The sequence below is a fragment of the Streptopelia decaocto genome (assembly GCF_964273445.1).
Source record: "Streptopelia decaocto genome assembly, chromosome: 16".
Classification (NCBI taxonomy): Eukaryota; Metazoa; Chordata; class Aves; order Columbiformes; family Columbidae; genus Streptopelia; species Streptopelia decaocto.
Window position 1 is genome coordinate 11501746 of NC_138671.1, and position 24927 is coordinate 11526672.

Here is a 24927-nt window from a genome sequence, read left to right on the forward strand (position 1 = left end):
GACAAAATCGAACACGATTAACTGTAAAATAATCTGTGCACTCCAAGTAAAATCAATTTTTCAGAATTAAATAAGTTTCCTAAGGATGTAGCAGTCCCGTTGCTGGGTCAGCTAGAGTTTCACTCTCCAACACGTAACACAGGGATTTCAAGTGCCTCCATAGCCAGGAGCTGAGTGGTGCGTGGCAAAGTGATATCCCCGGGGACAGACGGGCAGACTCCGGCTCAGAGGTGTGAAGCGGGCTGTCCGGGGCTGCGCGGTGACTCGGTGTCAGCGCTGGGAGCAGCAGCACCACCTCTGGCATTTGCTGGCTGAGCGCAGGGTGCGAAGGACCGAGCAGCCGCGCAGAGGAGGGACGAAAGCTGCTGAGGTTGTGCACGGCAGACACCAGGAGCTTGCCGAAGATCAACCACCTCCGGAGTGGGATAGAAAGGGCAGAGCAGCGCCAGGGGCCGCGCCGTGTCCCCCCACCCTGTCATCCACCGAGAGTTGGGAGCGGTGGGGGTTTGGGGCCAAGCGATACCCCAGGGGGGAAATCGGGGTCCGTCTCACCTCGGTCGCACTGGCAGGCGGGGTGGTGCCCGTCCAGCTCTCGCAGCAGCGTGCGGACGCGGCGCAGGATGTCCGACTCCACCTCTGCGGGGACAAAGAGGACGTGAGCGGCCAGGCCAGCAGCCCCGGGACACCGGCTGTGAGACGGTGCCTCTCAGCACACGGGTCGAGTGTGTGTGAAAGTGTGTCCTTAACACACGGCATGAGTGTGCAAGGCTGAGACATTGTGAATTGTTTGTCTCAAAGCTTGCCTGCTAAAATAATATGCTTAAGGCCTGCTTGTTACAGAAAAATGCTTGCTCACGCTACTTGCTTAATTGGGCCCGCTGTAAAGGCCTAAAAGTGCAAAATGCATGATCACTGTGGATTGCTAAAGCTCAAAGTATACTTGAAGCTTACGTAAGCTCAAGTGAAGCCCCAGCGATATCAGCCACCAACATCTGTGCCTGGGCCTGCGGTGTGATCAGGCAGCGCCTGCCGCCAACTGCCATCAGATCGCCAAGTTACGACTTGCAAGTGTGGCCACACACCACCAGGACCAAAACCTGTCACCTGGGACCGGCGGACCTGAGACCTGAGTGCTGCCAACACCTGTCGGCACCTGGACTCTGATACCGCACGACCCGAGACCTGCAAACTGCCAGTGTTACCAGGACCTGCGACCTGCAAACTGCCAGTGTTACCAGGACCTGCGACCTGCAAACTGCCAGTGTTACCAGGACCTGCGACCTGCAAACTGCCAGTGTTACCAGGACCCGAGACCTGCAAACTGCCAGTGTTACCAGGACCTGCGACCTGCAAACTGCCAGTGTTACCAGGACCTGAGATCTGCAAACTGCCAGTGTTACCAGGACCTGCGACCTGCAAACTGCCAGTGTTACCAGGACCTGAGATGTGCAAACTGCCAGCATTAATAAGGCCTGAAACCTGAGAGCTGCCCCACAGGAGACCCTGATGGTGACTATCTCTTGCTTATCTTCTTGCATGCTTTCCTCCTAATTTCTCCCCCTTTGTCTCTGTTGCTCCAGCTTTATGTGTGAAAATGAAATAGATTTACTTTGTCTTTAGGCATAAAAGTGAGATAAGATTGTTAAGCAGCATCTGACCTCACCTGTGTCTTAATCTCACTCTTGGAATAATTTTTGAACCTTCCTAAGTCCAAAATTGGACGGGGACCCCACACTGGCACCCAGGGCCAAGCCCAGGGGTGCAGGCACTGGTGTGGGTGAGCACGGGGACTGCACCCTGGGGATGGCGCTCTCAGCAGGTTTCAAGCCTGGATGAGCTTTAATGCAAACAGGGCAGAGCTCTCCCCGGGGCCACTGGAGCTGGGGACAAATGCTGCCCCGTAGACTGGTGGCCCCTGGGGCCAAAGTGGAGAGCAAAGTGCTCCTGCAGGGACGTGGTGGTAGACAAGCTCTGCGGAGGACTTGCTCATGCATGAGCTCTGCAGAGCCCCTCTCTTCCCTCCTCCAGTAAAAAATATCACACATTAAATGTAGAATCTAACAAAATTAAACCACAGCTTGGCATCATGAAAGAGCAGAAACACCTCTGCATTTTGGCACCGTGTGGATTCAGCCTCAACCTCACACCTGGTGCAAGGAACGCTCTTGCAACAAGGTCTGCTGGACACCGGCAGCTCAAACCTCGCGGGAAACCCCGGCAGAGCCACCAGGCTGGCATGTCACCTCCTGCCTCCCCCGTGACCCTTGCAGCCACCCACCCGTGGCCCTGAGCACCTTCTGCTCCCCACGCAGGGACCCAAGGTCAGTGCTTCTGCCCAGTAACCACCACACATGCCTCGTACGCATCAAAACCAAACTGCATCCTGCTCTCAGCCAAAAATAAGTCAGACGACCTCAGACCCAGTTTGGGGTATGACTCGTACGTGGGGTGAGGGCTCGTGATCACGAGCTCGCCCGCAGGACAGCTGGCTGGCCACGTGCACCAACACATCGCAGATGTGAAATAGAAGTCAGTCCCGAAAGCATGTGGGGTGTCAGCCAGGAACGCTGCAGCGCTCCTTTTCTCCACCGTGGCCTGTGTTCCTCCTTACACTGGGTTACTCTGCTGGCAAAATGATTCTTCCTCCTTTGTAATTAAAAAAAAAAAGCATTATAACGTTGGGTATGATGTTTGATGTTCTTGTGTAGGAACTGTAGGCTGGAGAAGCCAGAACACGGCCTGATCCGGGGGAAGATCTCAGATGTTTGCGGTGTCCCACGGCCCCTTCCTGGGGCCTCTGTGGTGAGTGGTGGGGTCTGGACATCGCCAGCAGCGGTGGAGCACATCTCACCTGCAGGGCAAGGAGCAGTTCATGCAGGTCCCGCGGGAGCTCCAGACACGGACTGCCCGCTCGGAGTTGTCTCATGCACGTGAGATTGCCTTTTGGGATCGGTGTCATTACCACCACATTTCCTGCCCCGTTTTGCTCCTGCATTTTCTCATTCCCTCCACACCCTCTTCTGCCACAGCTCCATCCTCCTAACGCCAGGGCGACGGCAGGAGGACAGCGCTGGGCGCGCATCTGTACCCGCGGCCAACAGGAGGCAGCCAGGGTGACGCTATTTCAGACCTGTGCCCAACAGCCAAAACAGTTCTATTTACTGACGCCAGGGAAGAGCCTCGTACGGAGGATTCATCCCATTCAGAGGAGCACTTACTGCTGGGGCTGCAGTCGAAACTGTGTCAGAAAACAGCACACACTGGGGTTCACAATTATTCACATGTGTACACCCGTGCACAGGGCCAGTCCCATCGCTGCCAGCACGGTTCACGCCATCGCACCCACACAGGGAGAAACTACTGTGCAAAAATGTCATTCCAAACGGGATTTTTCCTCATTTTGAAACTGTCATTTGGGGAAATGTCTTGGAAATTTGTATTTTCTCTCCCTTTGTATTTTTTTTTTTCTCTCCAGTGATTTTGCAAAGCTCCTCAATTTCACTATCATGTATATTGGTTTTACACTAGGGAATTACACAATAATGGACTATTTGAAATTTCCTATTCTTTTCATTTGTGTATGTTTTTAATTACCAAGGTAAGTTTTTCCTGAGCACTGATAAAAATACCGTCCTCTTTCTAAATCAAAATGACTACAGTCATGATACACTGAGGTTTCTTCATGGGGACCAGAGTGCTGAAGCATTAGTTCTAACACAAACACGAGGCACTTTGATCTAAAAACAGTCTCAGCCTACCAGGGACAAACAGCAGTGGCTTAGAAATGAAATAAAACATCTCAGCGTTCATATCCTGACCTCGGGGTGCCGGGAGAACAACACCACCTCGTGCAGCAGCGTGAAAATAAAACACAGATGGGGAAAAGATGGATATACAAAAATACAATAAACCGTAAAACTGCCTTAGAACTCAAATGGGAATTGGGAGACATTATTGTGGCCTTTCAGTGCTTAAAATTGAAAGAGGCCGATAAGAAAGATGGGGACAGACTTTTGAGCAGGGCCTGTTGGGACAGGACAAGGGGTGATGGTTTTAAACTAAAGGAGGGAGATTCAGGCTGGACATGAGGAAGGAATTGTTGCCCTGAGGGTGGTGAGAGCCTGGCCCAGGTTGGCCAGAGAGGTGGTGGATGAACCATCCCTGGAGACATCCCAGGCCAGGCTGGACGGGGCTCTGAGCAACCTGAGCTGGTGCAGATGTCCCTGCTCATGGCGGGGGGCACTGGGGGAGCTGGGAAGGGCCCTTCAGCCCAAACCATCTGTGATTCTATGATTCTGTGGTTGCCAGACCTGGTGCTTTCGCAGTGCTTCTCTACAGCAAATCTTTTGGCCGCCCCTCAGTTGCTTTGCGCCTCATTTCCCACCTCTCCAGCACAGTCTGCCCACACCTTGCAAAGAGTAAGATCTGCCCAGCAGCAGTGAACCCTCCTTAGATATCCATCTAAATTATCAGAGGATAATCGAGGCACAAGAAGGTGGATTAATTAGGCTGGGAACCCTCAAGGGCTCAGCATCACCCACCTGTGCTCTCCATGGCTGGGCCGAGGCTGCAGCGCGGGGCGGGCAGTGACGGGGTCTGTAGTGACGGGGTCTGTAGTGACGGGGTCTGCGGTGACGGGGTCTGCGGTGACAGGGTCTGCGGTGACGGGCTGAGTGCGCAGCTGCTCCTCACGCCCCACGCACATGGCCTTGGGTCCAGGGTCTTGCCTGCAAAAAAATAGGGCACACTCAGCTCAGGCTGGCGGTGGAGATGAGGATCAGCCTGAACCCCAGGGGGGACACAAATCCACCAGGACACTGTGGGACACCAGCGTGAAGGGTGTCTAGCGGGGAGCCAGAGCCCTAAGGATGAGCACAGTGTATCTCAGGGGCTGTGTTTTGCTGGAGAGAGCTTCAGCTCAAAGCTGGACTCATCTGAGTGCTCAGCTCCCAAAGCCTCATGCAGCAACGAGGTCCCCAGGGATGAGCATCAGCATCACCAAGGAGGGCAGAATTGGCAACATCATCCTCCCCAAGATTTAAGAAGAAATCTTCAAGTTAAAGCGAACTGAGTCTGAAATGCAAAGTTCAACCAGTAAATGGAAAGAAAAAAAAAACCTCAAATTTCCATGAGGTTTCTCTGCTTGTGCTGATCCGCTGCCATCCTGATCCAGCATCCCAGCGAAACAAATCCTGAGGAAAACTCAAGAGCTGGTTACACCGCAGAGAGAAGCCAGGCTGGAGCCGGACAGCTTCCCTTGCCCTCGAGCATTGTTCTCTCCAAAGAAAGAGGAAAATAATAGTCCAGATAGCTGAGGAGGAAGGAAGGGAGATTTGCCGGTGACACGAGCACGGGCAGGCTGAGGAGCTGACATGAGGCAGCCACAGGGGAGAAGAGGAGACGCCGGCACCTTCTATATGAAATATCACCGCTGAGATGCTCAGCTGCAGCCATCTGCCCCACAGCTGGGTCCCGCACAGCCCACAGCTCTGCTTCCTCGTGGTCCTGCCCCCTGGTGCCCACAGAAAGGCAGCATCTCCTTGTTCCCGTCTCCCCATCCACGGGCACAGCAGCACTGCAGGACTGTGCTGTATTTACAGCCTGAGTGAGCCGTGACACCTCTTTCAGCTTTTCTAGATGGAGGCTTTTCCCGCCTGCAGGTTTTGTCCTCTCTTCTTGCCTTTAGGGATGGAAAAAAACCCCAGCCCACAGCTCTGAATTCTGTGATTTCCCTGAAACACCCACATTTGTGGCTGATAAGAGGGAGCCCACATCCAGCGGTCCCCAAACCAGCAAAGGCAGCGATAACAACGTGGCCCATCAGTCCTCCGCATCCCGCCCAGCACAGTCAGACCATCAGCCCACGCTTGTGCTCGTGTCTTTGCTCTATTGAGGATTCACTCTGTTTAGGATTCGCTCTATTTAATTTGTAGATTTAGGACCTAAGTCCTAAATCTGTAAATATCCATCACCAAACCCAACAGCTCTGCAGCTGCACGGGGAGATGGACGGACACGCGCGGGAACGCCCCGCCACGCACCGCTCCAGCCCCGCGAGCATCCTGCTCCCAACAGCTTTCAGAAGCTCATTAAAGGTTTCCTGCAGCATGCAAAGTTTTCAAAACCCACCGCAGACCCGTGTGGCCTTTATTTCTGGTCCCGGGGCTGGATAACAAGGTCTGGCACCCAGCCACCACGGCGGATTTCCACCGCCCGCTGAGCATCAGCTCTGCTGGAAGTGGAGAGGACAAGAGAGGGGAAGACACGGGTCCTTCTGCAGGCCAGGGGCTTAACAGAGCAAACACCCTGTCTCTGCTTGCACAGCGCGCAGGCAGCTGGGCCCAGGGCTGGGAGAGGGGAGGAGATGCCCACCCTCCTCTGGATGCCTGCTACCAACCTCAGAACCGCATCTCTGCGGCACGGGGACATGGCCTTTCCCCCACGGTGACCGCCCTGGGGTGCACCAGGGGTTCATAGCAGGGCAGAAACTGTCTGCTAAGGTCAGTAAACCATTTCCCACTCTACACCCCACGCTGACGGCACCGGCGCTGCCCGTGGGTGAGTTGCGGTGATGCCCACGGGTTGTTCCTGCCTGTGGCACACACACCTGCCTCCCCCCACAGCCACACTGCCAGCCCGGCTGGGACACGGGTGACCCTCTGGGGACACTCAGCACCCTGGGTGCAGGGTGACGAGTGAGGGCAGGATGCTCTCACACCCCAGGCAGAGCCAAGCGCTGTGCTGAGCCTGCACGGAGCATCAGCGTGTCTGCAACAGACGGGGCTCTGAGTCTGCAGGAGGAAATGGGATGTGCCTCCCGGAATGATGGGGTCTGGTCTGGAGAACATCAATTAATCTTCCTAGATTCAAAAATCAGAGATCGCCCTCTTGAATCACTGGCTACAGAAGGAAAGTGAATGATTCTCCTAATCCTTTGCATGCATAAGAGCACCAAATGGAGACTGAGGGCAGAGCTCATGGGCTGCAGGTTCCTCAGCAGGAGCAGGAGGGGCAGGGTGAGCTCTGCTCTGTGACAGTGACAGAGCCCAGGGAACGGCAGAAGATGAGCCAGGGAGGGTCAGTGGGACATGAGGAAAAGGTTCTTCACCCGGAGGTGCTGGACACTGAACAGGCTCCCCAGGGAGGTGTCACGGCCCCAACCTGACAGTGTTCAAGGAGAGACTGGACAACGTGCTCAGACACACGGGGTGACCTGTGGGGTGTCCTGTGCAGGGACAGGAGCTGGACTCCATGATACCACACAGCGGCGTTACACAGCCAGTGAGCTGGTTGGCACCACGGGTCTCAAATCATGTTTCCCGCTGCCGCGGGAGACGCGCGGCGCCTGCACCGAGCAGCGGAGCTGGGCTGGATGCCGAGCTGCTCCGACACGCCTGCACACAAACAGCCCGCTGCTAATTGCGTCTGTGGTTTTCCACATCCGCATCCTACCTGCCCGTGCGTGGGAGGGGAGCTACCGACCAAACGTGGCACCCGCTCACCAGCGCTCCGTTTCCAGATTTAGAACAGGGCTCAGCAGAGCAATGTGAGCTCCTCCTGCCTGAGGAACTTTGGTTCTCAGTTCTCCTGCCTGCTTAGAGAGTGCTGGCTTTCCTCACTGTCGGCAAAGAGGAGCCGAGATTGAATCCATAGTCCCGCTGCCTGCTGGGGTCTCCCAAGAAAATTCAATATAAAATGTCAAAAACTAGCTTCCAGCATGCTCCAAGTCCAGTCACACCGTCTGTGGGAGGACAGGTAAATGTTGTACGAGAAGAGGCATGAAAGGACGTACACGGATCCAGGCTGGTGAGGAAGACTGGGGTCAGTCTCATTCCAGGCACCAGCTGCTGGTTCTCGCTTGGCCTGGCCATAACCAGCACAGGAACCTAAATTAGGAAAACGTCACCCATTTTCAGTGGGGACGTCTGCTGCTTGCTTTGCTGCCCAAGGGTGAGGGTAGCAGGGCTATCAAAGGAGGAGGAGGGATGCAGGGCTGAGGGTGTGGAGGGCTGGACAGCATCAGCCCCAGCTTGGAGCTGTTCAGACAGCAGGAGCACATCTGCCCGCCCTGGCCAGGACAGGCGGGATGCTGCCTGCCCTTCCCTCGCCGCCTTCGGCAGGACCTTCCCGAGAGCAGCTGGCCCTGCAACCACACCAGCACAAATCCAAACCCAGGAACATGGCAAGTAAGGATTTCAGGACGCAAGAGCCTGCGCTGTAACCAAGTACTAAATTCAGCTTGTCTGGAGCCTTTACAGACAGTTCCTTGCCCATGGAGATGCTGCTCCCTGGCCGAGGTGCATGGGTAGATTTTGAGGGACGTTAATGAAGCCAGGCTGATTTATGCCAGATAATCTGACCTTGGCACCTCTTTGGCTGAGCACAGAGTGGCAGGGAGCAAAGACCCAACCAACACACCCCTGGACAGGCACGGAGACCCCTGCTGGTGCCAGACACGCCACTCACTGGCACCCAGAACCCTGGGGTGTAACAGGGCCCCTGTCACCACACCAGGCTGTTTCTTGGCCTGCTGAGACAGGATCGGTCCGTAAAACCCACCCGCTGCTCCTCTGCCTGCCAGGCTGTTCCCAGGACACAGCAGCCGTAAATCCCCTGGGAGATCAGATGTGACCTGCTGGGTTGTGACACGGTGATGCTGAGACCGCTCCTTCCCTGGAGAGGATGGAGAGGGATGTCCCTGCACCCTCTGCACACAGGGACAAGTCCCTTCTTGCTGAGTCCTTTGCCGTTGCCACCCATTCTGGTCACAGACCATGCGCCTAAAGACCCTGGTCACAGCCACCCCCCTGCTCTTCAAGCCCATTGAGCCCTGACCCACCGCGTGTTGTGTTCCCATGCCCACGGCTTGCTCAGGCACAGAGATGGTCCGAGCTGCACCACAGCCCTGCTTGTCACCCAGGGGTGTGGGAGAGCCAGGTCCCCTCTGCCAGCTTCGCACTGCTGGTGCCTCATGCAGGGACACTCAGCCAAGGGGGCTCTACCAAGTGTCCAGCACCTTCAGCATTAACTGTGCCACATCCCAGCGCAGCAGAGGTTGCTGCTGACAGCAAGTGTCAGCGCAGTCCCCAGAGAAGGGGAGCACAAGGCACGAGAGCCCCCCAGTATAGACAGCCCTCTCTGCCTGCCTCATCTGAGCCCTGGCACAAGCAGGGGGATATTGTCCCCATTTCTGAGGATAGTCCTAGTGCCTGGTGGACTAACTCAGACCTGCAAGAGAGGAGGTCACAAGCTTTCACCTGGGACCCCCTGCCCTGCTCCCCCAAGGCTGAGGACAGGTTCCCCCCCAACATCCTCACCCTGCACTGTCCCCGCTGGGACCGCGAGCAGAGGGACCATGCAAGGAGGACCTGTCCCAAACCTGCCCCGCTCCAGGCTGCACTCACCTTCCCTTACGTCCTTCCAGCGCCCAGGATCACAGCTCCCGTCGGGGCACAGGACCGTCCCAGCAGGAACAGTGCGAGGAGGAGGAGGTGGATCAGGTGCAGCCGAAGGGCACCGGCCCCTTGGCCAAGGTGCCGCGGCTGGGAGCCCGATGGCGCAGCAGCGATGTCTGCGGGATCTGCGCCAGAGCTGAGCACCGATGGGCCTCGCGGAGCTCTGCGTCCGCGTGTCTGAGCTCACCGTGACCACGAACCTTCCGCCCAGGAACGGGAAAGGCTCACGGGCCCCAGCCAACACACACGACCGTGGGGAGATGATAGATGAGCCGAGGGGAAATGTGACGGTGCGGGGTGGGAAAGCGAGTCCTGCAGAAGCGGCTCCATTCCCTGATCCACACCGGTGAGGGCTCCTCTGCTTTCTGTCCCCCTCCTCCCCCCTTGGATCTCTTCCCTCCCCTGCAGCAGACACGAGACACATTTCATCCCCTAACTGGTTATTTTGCTGTCTGCCAGCTCAGCAAGACCAGAGTCTTCTCTGCATTCATCCCACTTCTTTGCAGAGCTGCAAATCCCCACTTCCTCTCTGCAATTCTTAAAATACCCACCGCATCAGCTGTATTTTATTTCATTTGCAAGAAGAAAATAAAAAGGAAGGGTGAGAAGGGAATTCACATTTCACCCTTCAGTTTTCAATAACTCTGAGGTTTTTTAGTGACTCCTAAGCCACCTCTCCCAACAGTTGGGGGTAGTTATGGTTATATTTTTAAAAATTCAGAACTTTGCATTGAAAGCACAGTTCACCCCAGAAACTGGCAGATAAGACCATGGGTTAAATGGCTTTGCAGCCTCATCCTCCTTCCCCAAACTACCAGGGTGACGGAGAAAGCGTGAGCAGGGCCTGGCTGAGCATCAGGTGCTGGGCACCCCATAACCCACCCTCAGTGTCCCCCTTCTGCAGGGCAGCAGGTAATGGGGACCCAGAGGTGGGAACAGTTGGTGACAGCTGCTCTGTTTCAGCCCAGCTAACACACAAGGAAGCACAGTCCCATGTGGAGGCGACGACACTGGGGACGGGACCCTCCAGTCCACCTCCCTCCCCACTTCTCCATCCTCCCAGTGCTCACCCCATTGAACCACCTCCCTCCAGAGCACAGGTTCCCCATTTTTGTCATGCTCTGGCTCAGGCCTGTGCAAGGAAATGGTCACCTTCCTCCGGGGCTGTCCCCTCCCCGGTGCCCACTGGCACGGTGGGGAGACCACAGCCATGCCCTTTCCTTTCTCTGAGGACATGAACAGGGCACAGAGCAAAGACACTGCGACGAGGAAGCTTTCAGCAGATCACGCACTACCCTGTTTGCTTTTTGGATGTGCCTGGAGCTTCCCAGCTGCGGCTGGGTGCCCACCACCACCTCGTACAGACAGAAGGTCTTTGGTCCCTGTAGGGTCACCTGTATGGCAGAGACCAGGCTGGGCCACATCAGCTGCTCTTGTCCTCCATGAAGAAGGAGCCGGGCTCGCTCTGCCCTTGTTAGCTCTGATAGATTATTTTAATTGCAACATGGGCTAGCATCCTTAGGGGTGTCGGGATCCATCACCCGCAGTCCCAAAGGGCCCTGGGTCAGGCTCAGAGGTGTGTTTGGGACAGACTTTTGAGCTGGGCCTGTTACAACAGAAGTGATGGTTTTAAACTAAAGGAGGGAGATTCAGGCTGGACGTGAGGAAGGAATTGTTGCCCTGAGGGTGGTGAGAGCCTGGCCCAGGTTGGCCAGAGAGGTGGTGGCTGAACCATCCCTGGAGACATCCCAGGCCAGGCTGGACGGGGCTCTGAGCAACCTGAGCTGGTGAACATGTCCCTGCTCATGGTGGGGGGCACTGGGGGAGTGGGAAGGGCCCTTTGAAGTTCCAACCCAAACCATTCTGTAATTCTATGTGGTGCCACCAGCCCCCACACAGCCCTGAGCTGTGTGTCAGAGCAGGGCACGGCACAGCCACAGCCTCACCACCAGGACAGCCAGGGGATTTTGTATGTGATGCCAACACACTGCCAGCAAACACCCAAGTGCTTCTATGAGTTGCAGGGGAATCTGGTCTGACCAAGACTAGCACTTGGTCCCAGGAGGACACCTGGGCCATGTCCCACCCCACAGCAGCCCAGCTCCCCCAGCCTGGTCCATTCTGCTGACCATTAGGACAAAGTCAAGCCAGGAGAACTTCCCCATGAGCACATGGCACAGCAATGGGACTGTCTCCTGCTGGAGCAACAGTCCAGCTCTGCAGGAAAGCATGTCCCGTCCCAAGGAACGAATGTTTCCCTTTCGATCCACAGCAGGAATTGTATCTCATTCATTTTTAAGCCCTCAGTATGTGAGGATACGGGGGTGGGATTGAAAATCCCTTGGCAGAAGGATGGAGATGTGTCCATCCACTTGAGTCATGTCAACCTCATCACACTTAGTGGAGACAAGTGACTCTGGCTGTCTCCCGGAGCCATTCAACATGGGGACGCACAGAGTCCCCAGAAGACCCCCTGCTCTGTCTCACAGGTCATCAAAAGCTGGCGGAAATCACTAAAACCCAGAACCTCCAGACTAGGCGAAACACGTGAGAGACAGACCAAGCAACGCAGAAATACCTGAAGCTGTGAAAGAAAACCTAAAGCCAAACCCTTTGGTGGTGGGAGCTGGACTGGCAGTGGATGGCCGGGCTCCTCGGGAACCTTGGTCACACCGTCCTGCCCCAGGTCCCCACGATGCCCGAGCAGCCCCCGCTGCCCAGCACACCCTGGCTGTGTCCCCACCACCACTGCCTGGAGCCATGGTGGCCATGGCCAGCACTGGGGATGTCCCCTGTCCCACCTCCCGCTTTGCCCAGGACAGCAGTGACACCGAGGGCAAGCACGGCCTGTGGCGCGCACACGCTCGCTTTCCCCAAGTTATATTTAGTGCCGCTCCAAAGCCAGTCTCTCCATGCCTTCTGCAGCCCTGTATTTAGTTACAAATTCACTACATGGGGAAGTCTGAGGTTTCCTGTGGTTGTTTATCAGCTCAGCTACAGGCACTCACAAATTAAAACCCGCGTATTGCACAGGAACGAAGCGTGGAAAGCTGCTCCCCCGGCCGCACTCCTCCTCTCCCCTCTCTCCCATCCCACCACCAGTTATCACCCTGATCCCAACTCTTCTCATTCCCGCAGCAGAAACCCCGGCTTGCTCCCGGTGCAAGGAAGGATCATACAAATACCATCAGCAGCGGCGAGCGAGCTGTTCAGCGCCGGAGTGTCCTGAAGGAGAGACGGCAAGTGCTGAGCTGTAGGGAGACACACGAGCACACGTACTCGCGGCTTTTCATCATGAGCTGACAGATGTCCTGTCAAGCAGACCAGAATTCGCCACCCCCTTGCGCTGCCCTCCCCCTTCTCCCTGCAGTTGCCTCTGAGCGAGATCAGTTATGAAAGTAGCACATCAAAGGCTTCATCTAACGTTACAAAGCTCCGCGGCAGCTGCCCAGCCCGCGTTTCCTTTTAGCTCTGGCAGAGTGACCAGAGCACAAGTATCGAATGTGAGCCAAAGGGGGAATTTCTTCACCGCGTGAGCTGAGGGCAGCTTTGAGCATGCCAGTTCCCCCACGCCAACCTGAGTATCTGACGCTGCATCCTCTGGGCTGCAGCCAACAGCCCCCAAAACCGCTCCACTGGATGCAGGGTCACCACTTACACCAGGACAAGGTAACTGATGCTACAGCAACATCACCACGGGGAGACCATCAGCGTAAGTTTGACATCCTGCTTGCATTCTCCTCTTAAACCATGTCCATCCGCCAGTGGAGCAGAGGCTGGTTTTGGCCCTAATCCTGATCTCCAGCCCAGCTGCACAGCCCAGGTTAGGATATGGGGAAAAATGCAGCTTTCCAACCTCCAGCCCTCCTCACTGTCCTGCTGCCAGCAGCTCCAGGCTCCCTGAGGACCCGAACCATGGCCAGGGATAAATGCGCAGGGCAGGGTCTGGCTCCAACTCCCCTTACATCAGCCACCCTGGAGCAAGGTGTCTCAGTTAAAATAAAAACTAAGCAAAACTTTCATCGTGAAACTCAAAACCCACATAAAAATCATCTGCCAGGTTGTGATTAAAAGCCTCATTTCTGGCCCCAGGGCGGAGGAGACCTGCAGAAGATAGATGCAGGGGGACGGTGCGTGCTGCAGACCAGCCTGGAGCTCCCCTTCTGGACTGATTTTTGCTGTCAGCTCCAAACCTGGCAGGGCTTGCAGCTCTGATAGGAAACCAGATGCTCTCCCTCAGGCTCTCCCTGCCAAGGAAAAGCATCTTGAGCTCAGACTCCGCTTTCCAGCAACACTTTGCTGCGCCGCCTGCCTGCTGGCTGCTCCGCAAGGCACGGCCCTGCCAGCAGCCTCATGCCCATGGAGGGAGAAGGCAAGAACTTCTTTTACAGCCATGACACTAATGAAACACGTTTGCAGCTCACGCTGTGGCGGACGTTCATCTGCCCGGGGCTGAACGAGCCCTGGAGCCCTTTGCTAAAGCTGGCGTGGAAGTCGAGCGGCTTCCTGGACACTAACGACTCTTTGGAGACTTCCTCGCCAACGTCACGTTTCATTCTTTCTAAGGAAAGGAACGAGTTTTCCGGAAGCATCAGCTTTTTAGATTTAGCATCTTTCTTTCCATTCCCAGTGCTGGCTTTGGAAAAAACAATCGTAGGGAAAAAATAAGTGCATTTTGGAAACTGCTGCCAGGTTTTCTTGCACAAACAGGCAAGTGCCGTTCATGTGAGGGCAAAATACAAGCGGGCAGAGCTCAGGCTCCCAAATGTGGCCAGCCCGGGGAGGCAGGCGGGGAGCTGGCTGCTTTTTTCGGGTGGAAGGGGCTGTGGGATGGCACAACTGCCCCCTGCATCCATGCAGTCCCATCCCTGAGCAATACTCCTTTGCACAGCACCTTCACCCGCACAGTCACTGCAGGCACAGCCCCTTCGCTCTACAGACACACTCCATGTCACCACCTGGGAGAGAAGAGTCGTATGTTGACAGCAAATCCTTTACCCCTCACAATAAAAACTGGGGTTTAAGCAGCAGTTTGAGGGTGTGTTCAGCGTCTCGTGCTGCGGAGCCGGCAGCTCGCACCGGGCTGCAGCGAGATGTGCGCAGGCAGGAGCTCAGGAACTCGGCTGAGCTGATGCCACCACGTCACACTGCTGTTCCTGGCAGTGTCCCATCAGTGCTGGTGGTGGCACTTCGGTACCCATCTATCCACCTCGCCTCCCCCCAGCCATGATCTGCAGACCGGAGGATGAAGGATCACCATGGGTGGACCTATATCTAGAAGCCTCGGTGGTAAATCCAGCGCTGGTTATCACTTATCCTTTTCTGCCCCAGGCGAAGCAGCGGTGTCTCAGTGCACAGCTCTGCGCAGGGACACAGTGCTGCTCCTCTCCACCGCGGAGAAGGTTTCACCCGGCCTGTGCTGGACGCTGCTGTCGGGTGGCCACATCTGTCCAACAGCGGACGGGAGGTCACGGGGGCTCAGGGAGGGCACAGAGCGATGGACCATGGGTTTGGGAGGTGATCAGGAGGGTGACCAGAGCCAGAGTGACCCCGGCATGTTGTGCACGGCACTTTCCCCCAGTATCAGCAGATGACAAGAGGCAAAGAGGAAACGGCCTCATGTTGTGCCAGGGGAGGCTGAGGTTGGATCTGGGGAACAATTTCTTCCCCAAAGGGCTGTGGGGCATTGGAACAGGCTGCCCAGGGCAGTGCTGGAGTCACCAGCCCTGAAGGGGTTTAAAAGACATCTAGATGAGGTTCTCAGGGACATGGTTTAGTGCTAGAGTTAGGTTAGGTTGTGGTTGGACTTTATGATCCTGAGGGTCTCTTCCAACCAAAATGATTCTATGATTCCATGACCAGGCTGGTGTTCTCCTGGCATTGGCCTGGAACTAACAATGCGGCAGCTGCTGGCAGGGCTAACACAGAGCGAGAAGAAAGCAGATTAGCAAGGAAGGGGTGAGTATATAATGTTGTACCAAGTGGACAAGGTCAATAACAAGATTTAATTACACAGGACGAGCAATAACAGAAACCACTGCTTTCAGTAGGACCACAAACACTCCCCAGTAACGCCAGTATGAAGAATCACACTAGAGACTCACCAGCAAAACCTGTCTCAGCACAGATCACTCACAACAGCAGCTCCCTTGGAGAGCTCCTGCCCAAACCATGTTTGATGGACGGCGCTGTCTTCAAGGCATGTCACACCTCAAAATAGAAAGACATGACTCAGCCAACACAGCATCTGCCTTCAGAACAGCCATTAACACCAGCAAAGCTCACAAAAGCAAGAAAGCAACTGGGAAAGCAACTCCTGAGAGCCCTCACCTCCAGGTAGGAGATGTGGTCAGCATTAGGATGGCTGGACACAAGGAAACCAAGAGTCCTCTCAGGTCAACTCCTTCCCAAACGCTTGGAGCAGAGGAATTCCCATTTCTTGGGAAAATCAGAGCTTCCCTCTGTTAAATCCCCACCAAGGCTGGGCACTTGGGGACACTGCGGGGGGACACTGGGCACTCAGGGACACTGGGGGGGGATACTGGGGAGCAGGGTTGCAGCTGCCCACATCCAACAGTGGCTGCAAACCCCTACAATGGCGACTGATAAAAGGTCATATTGGTCCTGACACCACAATAACCATGCTCACCCCACGTATCAGAGGGGAGGTGGGAGTTCAGAATATCCCAGTGAGATGGCACACAGGGCATCCCCTGCCAAAGTAGCCACAAACAGGTTTTGCATCAAGGTCCCTGTCGCCCGTGGAGTGAGATGGTGTCCAACACGAGCACAACTGCCCTGAGACAGCATTCACAGGAACCCCGGGGAAACCATCTGAACGGGAAAGACAAAATGGCAACCGCTGCAATGGGGATGTGCAAGTCGGTGTCTGGCAATGGGGAACAGTGGCCAGTCGTCTTCCCCAGAGCTCCTCCATGAACCAGAGATTATCTTCTTGTAGCAAATAAGAAAGCAATGTTTCTCTCATCCAACAGTCTGAGCATGTTGTCTCATAAGGAAACCCAAATAAAACCATGGCTAGCTACCCCGTGCTACCGCGTTCTGTGCCAAGAAGTCTGCTCCTGTCAGATTTGGGGCCATCCAGTGGGGGATGTGGGCTGTCCCCAACAGACCGACCAACAGGCAACAGACAGTGAAGTCTCATCGCTCTGCCTCTTTAAGAAACAGGACTAAAAGAATGAAAGCCTCAGAGTCATGTACTCACTCTACAAGGAAAGTACCAAACAAGTACACACCTAAAAAGTTTGTGTAATACTCAGAGTTAATAAATCAGTCCTTGAGTGCAGAGGAATTTGTTTCTGCGTTCAGACTTTTAGTCAAAAGGCAGAAAAGAAAAACACAGCCATTGCACAGACAGGCGGCTCTCATGGGAGGGCAGCGGCACCCCAGGGAGGTGAGCGGGCACGGGGCGGCTGCCAGAGGAAAACACTCGGCAGGGCACGGAGGGGAGGAGGACTGAAACAGCCTGCTGCAGAGAGTTGGCTCAGCTACATGTTTTTTTCAGGATCTGCCCCCAAGCACTCTCCTTTTTGTTTCCTTTCTGGAGAGGGCTGCTGCACTCTCCTCATTATCGCTGCTGCCATCGCTGTTTATTGCCATGTGGCTGCTGCCGCGCTCAGGGTCCCCAAGGGACACGTCGGGCCCTGGGCCAAGGGGAGGGGATGCCGGGCGGCCGCACGACTGCAGAACGGCCAGCGCTGGAGCGCGCACCAGCCCGGCACCCTGCTGCGGCAAAACTGGGGCACCCCTGGGGCTCGGCAATGGATGCACGAGCACTGCCCGCCCCATGGGGCAAGGAGCTGCAACGGGGGAGCCCAGCAATGCCAGCGCTGGCCGGGAGCAGCTCTGGGCAGGTGACTCCGTTCCTTGCAACTGGGAGTTGTTTCACACAGAGCAAAATGAATAAGCATGAGCTAGTGCTGAAACAGCCCCAAATCAGTGATGCAATTCACTCACCCATCTGGGCTGTTGCCGGCTGCCTGTGGGGTGTGCACGGGGGACGTGTGTGCAACGAGCGGCCGGGGGCCTTGAACGAGCGCCAGGGCAGTAACAACACCAAACTACCCGTGTCCTCCCCGGGGCACAGGCAGCAAAGTCCCCACGCTCCGCCCTGGGACAGGCTCCAAGGCAAACCCCGTGTGTCCCACCAGGATCCCGCTTGCTGGTGGGGTGCAGCAGGGGAAGTTCGCATAAATATTCCCTTCCTGCACAGAAGCAGCACGTTCCTCTTCTCCAGCACCACCAGCAGCTCTCCTCTAGTTCACCCAGGAAAGAAAACCGCACCGACGCTGTTCAAGTGCTTTCCAGGGTCTTTCGCCCACAGGGATGCAGCACTAAGACCAAGCTCTCTCCAGCAAAAGCCCAGCACTGGGGACCCACAGAGCAGCCGATTCCCCCAAAGGAGCATGGAAAGGATGCGGCAGAGGACGAGCACCGCATTTCCCCACACACGGACCCAGGAGCAACGCGCCCTCCAGGACTCTTACCTGCTTCTTCAGGGCAGGCACCAGGGAGCCCGGTGAGTCACACGTGTGCCCGAGGTCCTGTCCAGCACGGCGGGACAGAGCGGGGTCCTGGAGGAGCCACCGCGGGTCTGCTCTGCTTGGCAAGGAGGTTGGGGGTGCCGGGAGAGCGCCAGGGCGGCTGCCGGGCTCCGCAGCGCACTTCAAAGTCTGCAAAGCGAAAAGGGAAGCACCGGAGTTATTTTGAGTCGACTTCCTCTTTCACAGAGAAGTCCCCGAAGGAGAAAGCTGTCCCTGCGCGGGTCCTGCTCGGCCCGTGATCTCGGGACATGCAGGAGCAGGAGAAAGAGGGCTCAGCCGTGCCCTGCCCCTAATCCCCAAAAACCAGCCGCGCCGGTCAGGCTGCCCTGGGACGAGCCTGTAGCCTGTCCGGGGCAGACGTGACAAGCCCCGATGCTGGCACAGCCTCCGCTGTGTCACCCACCACCCAGCGCGGGGACAACTGCTCCAGCGCTGCCGCCTCCCAGCCCAGCAGAGAGTGCCTGAGGCTGCACTCCCAGCGCCTCAAAATAAACAGTGTTGCTACGAGAGACAAGGAGAAGTCTGTCCAAGGAGACACTTTTCCAGCTCCCCGTTCCAAGCGCGGCATTTTGTGCCTCTGCCAGCGCCTCCCGCCCGCAGCATCTCGCTCACATCTGCCTTTGCTCAATGCCAGCGCTGTCCCCGCAGCTGCCCAGAGCAGCCCTGCCCGCTGCCAGGGGATGCCCGGCCCCTTCTGGAACGTGTTCACGGAAAAAATTGCCATTGCCCTGACAAAGGTGTTGGCTGCGCGTTGGTCGGAGCAGGTCTGGCTTTGCTCAGCAGGGCATCACATTGTCAACACCCATGACAGGAGCGCAGCCCCCGGGATGAGCTCGAACGGCCCCAGGTGAGGCTGCTGAGGGCTGCCGGGGTCTGTCCCTGCATCAGTGCTCAGGGCTGAGATGCATTTGCACGTTGGCACAAACCCAGGTTGGCACATGGGAGGGACACGTGGACCCATCCAGCCCAGCCCACCCAGGAGATGAAGGCTCATCTCTGCGGGATGTGGGTGCAGGGTTGGGGTGAACCTGCCAGCTCCGTCAGCCCAGACAGCTGAGGGGGTGACACAATTCACTGCGCTCAGGAAAGCTCAATAGCACTGGCCAGCCCCTCCAGCGAGGGACTGCCACAAGCTGTGACATCCCCGCTCATGGCCGGGGCCCTGCTAGACCAGCTCAACACCCCACAGGTTATGTAGAGCAGTGCTAGAGGCGCTGAGCTTTTCTGGAGTAAGTGGGTTGCAGGGAGAAAGTACTTCTAGAGGGAGCGTGGGAACTGCAGCTGATACCATATCACTTCCCATTTCTTTTACACAAGAAACAGCATTAGGTATAGTTACATACCTGGGCCCCAGACTTAAAAATAACCGACTTCCTTCCTGACTAGGAGAGAAAGGCAGGAGGAGGCAGTTTAACTGGCTGTCAGCGTTACTCGCATTCACTTCCCACCCGCTGCACTGGTGCCAAGCTGCTGCTCTGAGCATCCCTTCCCCGGCGCGCTGTGCCGGGAGCCGCCGTCCCCGGGCAGGAAGGCTCCGGGGAAACGGCAGCAGCACACAACAGCGGATGATAACATCCTCATTTCCCCTGTCCTGTTTTCATTCATAGTTGCTCCCATTCACGAAGGACACACAGACACACGTGTCCTGGCGCCGGTGCAGAATCGCTGCAGAGCACAGCGGTGCCAGTGGACCTCAGGCCAGCCCTGTGGAAAGCGTGGTTATGGCATATACACAAGCGATCCTGTTTGCAGAAGCTTTGTCCCCGCTAGCATCAGGATTAGCTTCATCAGCACGCCTTAGCTAAGGTTTTGGGTGGCACTGTTCAAAAGCTTGTTGTCCTGTGTCAGTCTCTCAGTCTTGATAATAGAATCATAAAATAGTTTGGGTTGAAGGGCCCTCCCCAGCTCCCCCAGTGCCCCCCCTGCCATGAGCAGGGACATCTTCACCAGCTCAGGGTGCTCAGAGCCCCGTCCAGCCTGGCCTGGGATGTCCCCAGGGATGGTTCATCCACCACCTCTCTGCCCAACCTGGGCCAGGCTCTCACCACCCTCAGTTCCTTCCTCATGTCCAGCCTGAATCTCCCTCCTTTAGTTTAAAACCATCACCCCTTGTCCTATCCCAACAGGCCCTGCTCAAAAGTCTGTCCCCATCTTTCTTATCGGCCCCTTTTAAGTACGGAAAGGCTGCACTAAGGTCTCCCCAGAGCTTCTCTTCTCCAGCTGAGCACCCCAGCTCTCTCAGTCGGTTGGTTCTCCATGTTTTCTGTAATGAGCTGCCCGTTAGCAGCTACTATCATTAGATACCGAAACACAGAGACCAATGTCACCCTGGGAACAAGATGAGAAACTGTCATATCACCCCAGATGACATCACACCTCTGACAACCTGTGCTGGCAACAGCAAGAGGAAGAGCCAGGTATGACCCTGGCCCTGCTCAAACAAAGGCTTCAGTCAGAAGACTTAAAAAAATAGGAAAGAACCAAAACCGAGTAGAGAGAGAACCTCTTGTGCAGCAAGAAGTGTGGACCAGGTACTAAGCTGTCCTCCATGATTTACAGGTATTGCAGGAGACCTGTACACTTCTGTGCATCAATGGAATACACAACAGTTTTAAACCGGTCTGAATCCCCCTGACATGGAAGGAGTTTGTCTCCTGAAATAAAGAAAAGGAGCTGTTTGAGCTCCGCTCCTTCTAAACCACCCTTCCCGCAGGAAACCTCCTCCCGGCACGTGTCCAAATCCCCAGCGCGTCCGTCAATGGATGATTTCTTTTCCAGTTTATAAGGGAACAGGTCACAAACCAAGCAATATTTTGATGTCACAACTCTATTTTCCACCCTGAAATTCAACCAAATTCTAGTCTTACTCCACCTTTAGCAAATAGAGAAGAGGGAGGGATCTGGGGGAGAGGGAAAGCCAAAGCAAACAGCCAGTTTGATGGTCTTCAACTTCCCTTTCTCATTTCTCCAAACTAAGTCATCTCCAACATTTTTTTTTTGCCTTAAAAAAAATCATAATAAGGAGATAAAAGTAAGCAGAGGATAATAGTAATAAATCCTGGATTGTTCAAGTCTGAGCAGCATTTCAGTATGTCTTGCAAGGGTGGAAAACGTCATTTTATCTGATAAAGACTGTACAGGTACCAGCACCAGGAGACACGACTGCTCATCAACCAGTTAAACAGGCTTGGAAATCCAAGAGAACTGATTGCGACAAGCATGAGCAAACCAGCGAGCTCTGTCCTTTCACCCCACACAGAGACCAGCTCCCACCATCCACAATTGCACAGCTGGTATCACGGAACCAATTGCCCAGCAGTGCAACGAAAAACCCGCTGCAAGTCGAGGTCACACACTCGTGAGCAGGAAACTGTTGGGGTCCCCGTAGGCAGCGCGCCCGGCGCGGCCGGTGGTGCCGCGGCCGCCTTGGCCCATGAGCGCGGCGCTGGCGTGGGGTGCCGGCGACGCGCCGGTGCCCAGAAGAGATCGGCTGCTTCAAATGGTGAGAGATGGTTTTTGGTCTAAATTTGAAGCGCTGCATGTATGCCAAGGGCTATAGGTTTCTGCGGACACCTCCCAGGATATTTTTCCCAGAATTTACATCGCTTCTGCGGGTACCGAGGTGACAGTTTTGGAACAAGATCAAATCCTCAAGCTTATCGGTTCTGCCAGAGATAACGCGCAGCAGGAAACAGCTCTTTTTAATCACAGTCACTCTGATTCACTTGTTGAGCTGATAAGCTGAGTGGAGAAGCTGTTTCCACACTTGTTTTTCAGGATGAATGAGCAGGGTTTTTGAAATGCTGCTTGAGCTTCCAGTGCTGTGTAAGGCAGAGAAAGGGGCAGGCTGGTGCTCAGTCCCAAGGCTTGCTTCTTCAGAAAATCCCAGGACGGCGCTGGACCCAGAACCCAGCCCTCAGTGCGTGCCCGAGGCACAATGACCACCTCTGCTCCCCCGTGACCATCATTGCCTGTTCACCTACCTAACCTGAATGCGTCTTGCAACATCTTTCTCCAGTTGAGTCTAAACACGACATCTCAGAAGCCACGTTGTCCATTGTTCAGCAGTTCACAGAGGAAAGAAGGTGGTCTTGGCTGTTTGATGCCAGTGGTGCTCCTCTTTACACTGGCAAAGCCTGACCTGTGACACCTGGGCGAGATATGACAGCTCAGAGCCAGCTTGTGACCGCCCAGCATCCCCACGGCTTTTCCAGCAGAACCGCTGCCCCCACCATGCAGCTGCCACCCCTGCTCCAAGGGGAAACCCGGCACTTACCCCTGTTGAATGACAACGTATGGAGAGGTTAAAAAACCTGAACTCAGCTCAATTCCCTTTAAATTCCAGTTCTGTGGTGCAGTCACCATCCTGCACAACCTCGCCTATGAAGGTCATTTAGTCACGCTTTGCTCCATTTCCAGTCTCGTTAACAAATAGATTGGAAAGCCCCACCAGCAGGACAGCCCCTGCCCACCCAATGTCCTCCATCCTCCCAGCCTGGCAACGAACCCTCGCTTGGAGCGTGGCCACTGGCCACCCATCCAGCTTGCCGTGGCTGCACCGGGTCTGCACTTCCCCAGTGCCCTCACAGCAGCGCAGGAGAGGTGGTGGCAGAAACTCCTGTGTTCAGATGGCTCTTTGACATCCTCGGGGTACACCACGCTGCCAAAGCACACTTGGTTTGGCTCTCATAAATCCCCAGTTTGGTTCTGACAAATTGTTCACTGCCCCATTGCCTCCAGGTACTTGGAAAGGGTTGGTTTGTTTGCGCTGGCATTTTCCCAGCAGCTGAATTAAGCTCCAGCTCCTTCCCCATTTCTAAAGGCTGGTCCTTCACGTGTCCTTCTCCTCTCTCACAAACTCACTTTTCCTCCGCCCATTCCCAAAAGTCACTGCCAGAGGGACCCTCAGCGCAGTCCTGAAGCACCTTGGCAGGAATTTCTTCATGTCAGGCGATTTAAAGCATGGAACATTCCTGAGGGGACCCACCTTGCTCCAGGGGACCTGGCCCTGGGGGTGACAGGTATACTGAAGCCGCCAGCTCCCAGCTGGGCTCTTCCCAGTCAACACAAACACATGTAACACTTCCAACAGCATCCATGGAGAGCTCCTCTCTGCAGCCAGGGCTGGGCCAGCTCTCCCCTGTCTGCCCTCACCGCTGGCACGCTCCCCTGTCACCGTCCTGCTCCTGGAGCCCAGCGTCTCCTTTGCCTTTCCTGGTGCTGAGATGCTCCTGCGGTTGCTGTTTGTCACCTGCTGTCAGGGAGGCCACCCCGAAATGACTCCAAGCAAACAACAAGCTTAAAACAACTTCAATTTGGAATTGAAACTGAAACCAAACAACAAAAACCAATGCAAGCCGGGGCTGAGGGGGTAATAAACTGCAGGTTCAATGTACCAGTTGGGGACATTATTACCTTACAAGCACACAGGAATGACAATCCGCAGCCTGCGTACCCCCTCTTAATTCACACTCAGGGGTACCCAGCAGAGGGAATCGCTTGCCAGGGGGAGTGGGGGGACAAGGGCTCACTCCAGGATATTTCCAGAAGAAAATAATCCCTCACCAAGGAGCTGGGGGTGTCCTGGGGCACAACCCACGTCTTGGAGCTTCCCCACGGCCCGGCTGCAGCTGCTCGAAGGGACAGGGCTGCTGAGGTTTCTTTTTTTAATTTTTGTTTGTTGGTTTGTTTTCGTTTTAATTAATATCATTTTATTTTCATGTGTCTATTGAAAAAGAAGTTTTATGTAAAAAGCATGAATATGCACCTACCTCCCCTATCTGTCTAGATCATACGTTCATAAACAAGCCATATCTATCTATATCACTTGTCCTGGTTCTGCTAAAAAACAAGTTTCTCTTTTAGTGAATTTTGCCTGTCAGCTAAAGCCTTCATATTAACTGCATTTTCCTGGAGAACCAGACCCATGTTTTGGTAAACCTAGCAATGGAATGCAAACATATTGATAAGCATGGATGGACATCTCGCGAGAGGGGCGACGAGAAACAAGTGACCAAGAAACTGACCAACTGTGTATAACATTCCATTCACGTGAATACTTCATATAAAAGTGGGAGACCACGAGGATCTCTTCCCTTTTCCCTTTTTTCCTTATGGTCGACCTTAGGAGAGGATCTGGCTGGTCGTCCCTGCGAACTGAGGCCTAGTGAGAGACTGAATCCAGCTCCGCTTGGTTGCAGAGTCTAATCCAGGACTTTGGGTGCCGGCTCTGCAGTTGCTGAGACTTTCAAGATTGGTTTTGTATATTTTGTATTATTTTCTCTATTCTTATTAGTAGCATTAGTAAAACATCTTTAATTTTTCCAACTCTCTTCTCTCTGTCCTTCTTTCCCTCCCGATCGCCTGTCCTTAGTGGGAAGGGGGGGAGAGGGAGGGGAAAAACGGGGGAAGTGGGGGGGGAGAGGAGGTTAACAATACATCTGCCAGGGTTTTATTGTCACCCCGCAATCTTAACCCTCGACAGATAATTGGTGCCCAACGTGGGGCTCGAGAAAGGGGTAAATTTGAAGATTTTTGGCTTTTCTGCTGCTCTAACGTACCTTTCAGTTTTCTTGGCACGATGCCAGCTCATAGAGTTGTGATACTCGCGCGTCTGTTTGCTTCGGACGTTATTCAGTGGTATTAAGGCAAAGTGAATTACATTGATTTAAAGATGTTATGGCATAAGTTGTATCAGTTGTTTTCTACATTGTGCTCACTGATTCCATATCTGTGTTGGGCTTTCTTTTTAAATCGAAGTATTCATTATATAACAACAAGGAACTGGACAATGATCATGATGATACTGTGTGGTTTGTCACTGGTTTATTTCATTGTACTGCAGCCGCTAATTAATTTCTACTCGCTTCTGCTTTACCTTGAAAAGCCTCCAGGAGAGATTAAAGAGCA

The 24927-nt window shown here is 54.9% G+C and overlaps 1 protein-coding gene across 2 annotated transcripts in view; it reads right to left on the reverse strand.

Annotated features, from left to right (window-relative positions):
- The window catches only part of PIK3R6 (phosphoinositide-3-kinase regulatory subunit 6), a 37292-nt gene extending 19171 nt beyond the window's left edge, over window positions 1-18121 (reverse strand). Inside the window, exons 1-3 of one of the 2 annotated variants that reach the window (XM_082066820.1) lie at window positions 17962-18121; window positions 4542-4727; window positions 553-636 (exon numbers count right to left, since the gene is read on the reverse strand). In XM_082066820.1, coding sequence (XP_081922946.1) covers window positions 553-636; window positions 4542-4554 — 97 coding nt within the window. In that variant the 5' untranslated portion in view covers window positions 4555-4727; window positions 17962-18121. Of the gene's footprint in view, window positions 1-552; window positions 637-4541; window positions 4728-9403; window positions 9455-17961 lie in introns of those variants that run through there. The other variant, XM_082066821.1, reaches the window with a different exon arrangement.
- Between the last annotated feature and the right edge of the window lie 6806 nt (window positions 18122-24927).